At 41.2% G+C, this 6191-nt stretch overlaps 1 protein-coding gene across 1 annotated transcript in view; it reads right to left on the bottom strand.

The window, feature by feature from the left end:
- Positions 1-342: 342 nt before the first annotated feature.
- Positions 343-6191, bottom strand: part of Slc35f4 (solute carrier family 35 member F4) — a 239118-nt gene continuing 233269 nt past the window's right edge. Inside the window, exons 7-8 of the mRNA XM_027929829.3 lie at positions 2834-2923; positions 343-584 (exon numbers count right to left, since the gene is read on the bottom strand). Coding sequence (XP_027785630.1) covers positions 343-584; positions 2834-2923 — 332 coding nt within the window. The remainder of the gene's footprint in view (positions 585-2833; positions 2924-6191) is intronic.

Genomic DNA, 6191 nt, shown 5'->3' with positions numbered 1-6191 from the left:
ATTGAAATGAAAAGGTCTCTATGCCAGTTGAGAAAAGGATAATACATCTATGATTTAACTGAATCTCATATTTTCAGGAAATTTTGTGAATTGCAAGGGAAATTCCCCTCCAAGCGGAACAAAGAGAACAAGGACAAATATATTTTAATAAAAAATTTTATTATGATTATTTACATCAGTTCCTCGATAAGCATATAAATGTAAACTTTTATCGTTGGCATTATTTTACATATGATTTATCCAAATTCAGAGTTAATACTGTCATTTGAGCGTACAAGTAGAGAGAAAATTTGATTATATTCACAGAATATACATACGACGTGCATTCAAATTGTGTCCCCCTTAAGCCAGTGGTATAGACACTGTCCCATTGGCCCTGCTTCTGCTCCTCAGGTGCATGCTGGAATCGGCCATGTCCTCCACGTGCTCCTCGCTCTTCTTCTCCTTCAGGCTGTTGATGAACCTCAGGGTGATCTCATCCCACTCCTCAGGCAACAGCATCAGCAGGAACCCTAGGCAGATAATGATGGTAGCAGCCAGGCGGACGACATTAAATATCACCTCCTGCTTCAGGAGGTCCACAGCTAGGAAAGAAAACTCACATCAGTCACAGCCCATGACTGTTTCTAAGTTTCTCTGAAAACAAGTAACCTAAGTCAGTGTCACTTCTCCATATTTTCAAAAGTCATACTTACTACTCAAGGCTTAGCTCAAATTCCATGAAACTGGACCTAAGGACCTCTATGGTTTTCTCTCTCTCCTTTTGTACTTTGGATTTTACTGAGGGGTGCTTAACCACTGAGCCAAATCCCAGCCCTTTTTATTTTTTTACTTTGAGACAGAGTCTTGCTAAGTTGCTCAGGGTCTTGCTATTTCTGAAGCTGTCCTTGAACCTGTGATCCTCCTGCCTCAGCCTCACAAGTCCCAGGGATTTTGGATATGTGCCACTGCACCCAGCCTGGCTTTTCTCTTCGACTTGTCCTTCGCAGCCCTACCCCCTTTTCCAGTTTCAATGGATCATTGGACATTTTTCGAATGAGCCAAACTTGTTCATGCCTATGTCTTTGTACGTGCTGTCCTTTTTCAAAGTTTAATTGAGGTGAGATTCATATAATATAAAACTAATTGTTTTAAAGTGAATTTAGTGACATTTAGCCCATTTACAATATTGTGCAATTACCCTCTATCTGGTTCCAAAACATCTCTATCACTTCAAAATTAAACTCTGTTCTCAACCTTTTATCCCCACTCTTTTTCCCCTGACAACTACACATCTGCTTCTTTTTCAGTGGATAAATGGAATCACAGAATGTGTGACTTTTACACTGTTTCCTTCCATTTCACATAAGGTTTTTAAGGTTGACTTATGTTGTGGCTGTAGCATTGTCAATACTTCATCATTTTCTGTGGCTGAATAATATCACATTATATACACTACAATTTGTTTATCCACTCATCTGCTGATGAACATTTGGGTATATCTACTTTTTGGCTATTGTAAATAGTGCTCTTGTGAAAATTTATGTACAAAGTTATTTTCAAATCCCTGTTTCCAATTTTCTTTTCTTTTCTTTTTTTTTGGTTATATACCTAGGTGTGGAATTGTCTGACACATGCTGTTCTTTTTGTATAAATTGCCCTTCCCTCCTCATATCCTACTCCATCGAACCACCCGCTCTGGTAGAGCTCTGTCTTAAGGTTTCTTGCAGGCAGCTTCTTGTATGCTCCTCCTATGTGCTCTCAGAGCATCCAGAACATGCCTCTATCAAAGCGATTATTTTTCCACCTTGTAATTACTCACTTCCCTTTATCTACCTCTCCACTACATGGTCCTAGGGGCAGGAACTGTGCTTTATTCAGGATCTATCACCATTGTTAGCACAGTTCCTGGCATAGATGAGGTGCTCGGAAATTATTTATTGAATGAATGAATTCATGGTGAATGAATGAACTTCTCTGTCAACTTCACTTCTCTCCAATATCCCTTTCCTCTAAATACCTCATAGCCCTTGGGTCTGTCTTTCATAGTGTGGGCATTTAATAATAAGTTGCATTGTAGAGTTCCAACTTGTTTCAAGTATATTGGTTTTCTTTTATAAACTCAGTTGTAAGCTTCTTAAGAAAACAAAAATGCACTTGTTTTTTGCTGTCTTGTTTATATCCCTGATCGAATAATAAACACTCAGTAAACATATGTTGGTTTTCCTAAAGAAAAGAAAGACAGTACTCAAGACTTGGAATCATAGAATTTTAAAGTAGGAAGGACTGACAGAACTATCACCCAGACAACCCATTTTCATTACTAGAGTTACTGGCAGGCTTCACCAGAAAGATTTTTCTAGATAAATAGCTCCTCCTCTTGCCCCTGTGAGTCAAGTTGCTTTTCCTGGAGGGCCACCTGCTCTGCTCCCAAGAGAATCTTCCGCAGCTCCCTAAGGATAGTTTGATGGGAGCCCAAAACCCTGTACATTTTCTGTACTTTCATTAGTGACGTTGACTTCAGAGTCCTAAGCTGGGTTGCCTTTTGTTTCCATAGGACTTCCTCTAAAAATACCACGAAATTAGGTTGTCAGGGAGATTGCATGAAACCCAAATGATACATTTGGTATTTAATTCTAAAAGCACAACCAAGTAAAAGCAGTGTTTTTGTAGCTGCAAATTTTAAATCTGCTGCATAGTTATTCTGTTGTCTGCCACCTTCATGATATTTAAAAACATCTTCTGAGGCAAGGGACATAATTCATCATTGCTAGAAGAAACAAGTCAGAGCATAAAGACAAACAGGAGTCTTATTGGGTCATCAGAACCTGCACATGCCAAACCATGCCAGTACCTGCATTTCCAGGAACGCTGAGCACGGTCCCAATGGAGATGAGGATAGGGTATGTCAGCACTACACCGACATTCACCAGGATGTTGAAAGCTGTAAAACAAAGGAGGATCTACAGAATGAAGGAGAACCAGCATGCAAGCTCTTTTCTTCTTCCTGTGAAACAATCAATGTCTTTGCTAAAGGTGCCTTCTTAAGTGCCTGCACCGTGGGTCAATTAATCCTCTAATTTTGGAGATGGATGCATGCATATGTCCCCCCAAATTAGTCATATTCTTTTGTCCTCCTCCATCTCCCTGTTTGCCTGAGCTCTTGCCAACTGGTTGGCAACAGGTATATGGAGCAAATGCAAAGAGGTAAAATTTACCACACTGCTTATTAGCACGGCAAAGATAGGTTGGGGCCAGCCAGAGGTGGAAAGTAAGTGACAGGTTGAAGTTTGGCCATTTATCTCTTTGTCACTTTGCTATGTTGGGCTATGTTCTCAGAAGAGTAAAAAGCTCTAATGTCACTATCTAAAGGAAAATCTACACAATGACAGCCTATCCTGTTTTTTTTTTTTTTTTCTCCCTCTCTGAGGTAAACTTCACATGGACAAAGGTGGGTTTAAAGTACTTCACCAAATTCCCTGGACTGCTTCCATATCTTGATTTGTGCACAGGTAACCAGCAGGCAGATCTATAGCGCTAACTGAGGGTGTAGCTTCATGCTCTTTAGTTAATCTTTTGGAACTCTTTAATTAAATAGGACATAATTTAAAATTATCTATCCCCTTCCAACATTACTAAAAATAATATTTTCAAAAAGGAAAAAAAGAACTGGATTCGATGGCGCATGCGTGTAATCCCGGCAACGTGGGAGGCTGAGGTAGGAGGATCGCAAGTTCAAACCCAGCCTCAGCAACTTAGGGAGGCCCTAGGCAACTCAGTGAGACCCTGTCTCTTATAAAAGACAAAAAGGGCTGGGAATGTGACTCAGAGCTTAAGTGCCCTTGGATTTAATCTGGTTTAAAAAAAAAAACAGGGAAAAAATGATAAATCACTGAGCATTATTTTAACAAAGTTCAATTGAATGTCTGTTTTAGGGAATAGAGTGATGAGTAGTACTAACAGGGATAAAAAGTCCTTGAATCAGAGAAGATCTTTATGCACATGACTGAAGCATGTTCCTTGTACCTCTGTAGACTCAAAGAAGGGTTCTAGAACCCTTCCAGTTAGAAAGGTATGTATTCTCTACTGGCATTTATAATTCCTGCTTTAATGAAGCCCACTAACTTAGTTGCCTGGAGTCACTTATGCTTGGTAGACAACGGGTTTGACCTTCCCAAGACTTGTTCATACGACACTCCTAGCAGTCAGGGAAAAGGGACCTTCTAAGTTAGTGACTGCTCCTCCTTTGTGATAAGATTGGAATGAGTTCTAGTCCCTTGAGGGGCTCAGAGAGTCAAACATAGCAAATTTTAACACATTAGGAATTATCAAATGCAAGAAGTCTCTGCTGACCTCCTCAGCTGTTATTTTGCTGGCTGAACTGGATATTTTAGCCTATTGAATGAAAGCGGTGGTATTTCTGTAATACTGAGCCCTTTTCACTCAACAAAAGCCAGGCATCTTCACTGAAATGTGTTATCTGTTTTTCCTTAGTTCTTTAGATAGAATACTTACATTCTCTTTTGACAATCTAAAAAAAAAAAAAAAAGAATACCTAATTCAATGTGTTATTTGTGGCCTGGGGTCCAGCCCATATTTAGGTGCAATTCAGACATGCCAGGTGACTGGAGGAGGCAGGCCCACCTGCATTTGGGCTGTCACTGAAAGACCGGTCACAGCCATGGTTGCAGGAGATGTGGGGGCAGTTCAGATCACAGACTGGTGTTCATCTCTCAGTTCCATTTCTCAGATCAGCCACAGATAGATCATATCTGATTCCCATGGAGAATATATGGGTGGAAATGAAAACTTAAGATCAGGAGCTCTGAGGAGTGTAAAACCCTGGGGTATATAACAGTTAGGAGAGAGACTATCTCTTCAATTTGTAAGAGCACGGTTTTGGCACAATGAACTCTGCAGAGCACTGGGGTGAGCCTGGTGGAGCAACTGCAGTGCCAGCTGGCACTGTGTTCTGTAGGGTGTAGAGAAAACATTGCTTGGAGCATTCCAAGGTCCAGCTAGCATGGGTGGCACCCAGCCTGAGCAGGTTTGCTTAGGAGCATGTATTACCCTGCCAAGGAATATACTGGCGAGGCCTAATTTGCTGCAAAGAAACCATGTGTGTGCAGTGAGGGGCTAAGACTCAACAAAATTTTGGTTCTGATTGTTCTCATGTAGGTTGTTTTTGGCCAGGAAACATTCTAGGTGGTTTTTATGAGGATATTTTGGTCTTAAGGAAACATCGCTATTGATTTCTACTCAACTCAGCAGAGGTAATGAGAGGTGATAACCATACATTTTTGGCCTTGAAAAGAAGAACTCAAGGGACCAGCAATTAATACTTGATTCCTCTCTTGTTTCCTGTCTAAGACTTCTTTCTCCTGGGTTGGAGTGGAAAAAGATGACCTAATCATAGAATCAGGACATTTTTTTTTTCTCTCTGGAATTGCAGTATGGCTACTATTTCAAATCACATCACCTTGGTAAAGAAGGTCAGTTGAGGGTTGGCAGAGGTCCTGCAGGTTGAGTGTGGCGGGTAACTGTGGAGCAGGCAAAGAGGCTGACCTTGGGCAGTATGTGGAAAGGGGAGCAGAATGCAAATGATTTGATTTTGAGTAAACAGGCATGGGGACATTGAGTTGTTGCTGTTTTTCGACTGCTTGGTGAGAGAAGAGCAGGCTCATTATTTTTTCAGGTTCCTCTTGCATGAAGTGACAGCAGTAGCACAGATTAAAAGTGGGAGCCCGGAGCTCAGCTGAGGCAGACAGCCCCAGAGTTCCAGGGCGCAGGGAGGGAAGACATTAAAAAGACTCCATGTGGCTTTTTCTTGGCCCCTGACAAGGCACATTCTGCTTTGCTTGGACTACCAAGCTCAGCTCATGCCGCCTTCTTCTCTTTCCTGGTGAGGGCTTCCTATTGCAAACCCTTTCTCCAGGCTCAGCAGAGTGAGCTGTTTAATACAGCTGTTTAATACACCTCCCTGATTAAATATTAAGTGGATTTAAAATCCAATCCTTGGGCTGGAGACGTGGCTCAGTGGTAGATCGCTTGCCTCGAAGGTGCGAGAACCTGGGTTCGATCCTCAGCACCACATAAAAATAAATAAGTGAAATAAAGGTATTGTGTCCAACTACAACTAAAAAATAAATATATATAAAAAATCCAAACCTCAATATGGCTTTCCAGAACCTGCATGAGCTGCTTCCCTCTTG

This window comes from Marmota flaviventris, chromosome 2, assembly GCF_047511675.1.
Source record: "Marmota flaviventris isolate mMarFla1 chromosome 2, mMarFla1.hap1, whole genome shotgun sequence".
Taxonomy (NCBI): Eukaryota; Metazoa; Chordata; class Mammalia; order Rodentia; family Sciuridae; genus Marmota; species Marmota flaviventris.
Note: the sequence above shows the minus strand (reverse complement) of the source record. Positions and strands in the feature narration are given on the sequence as shown.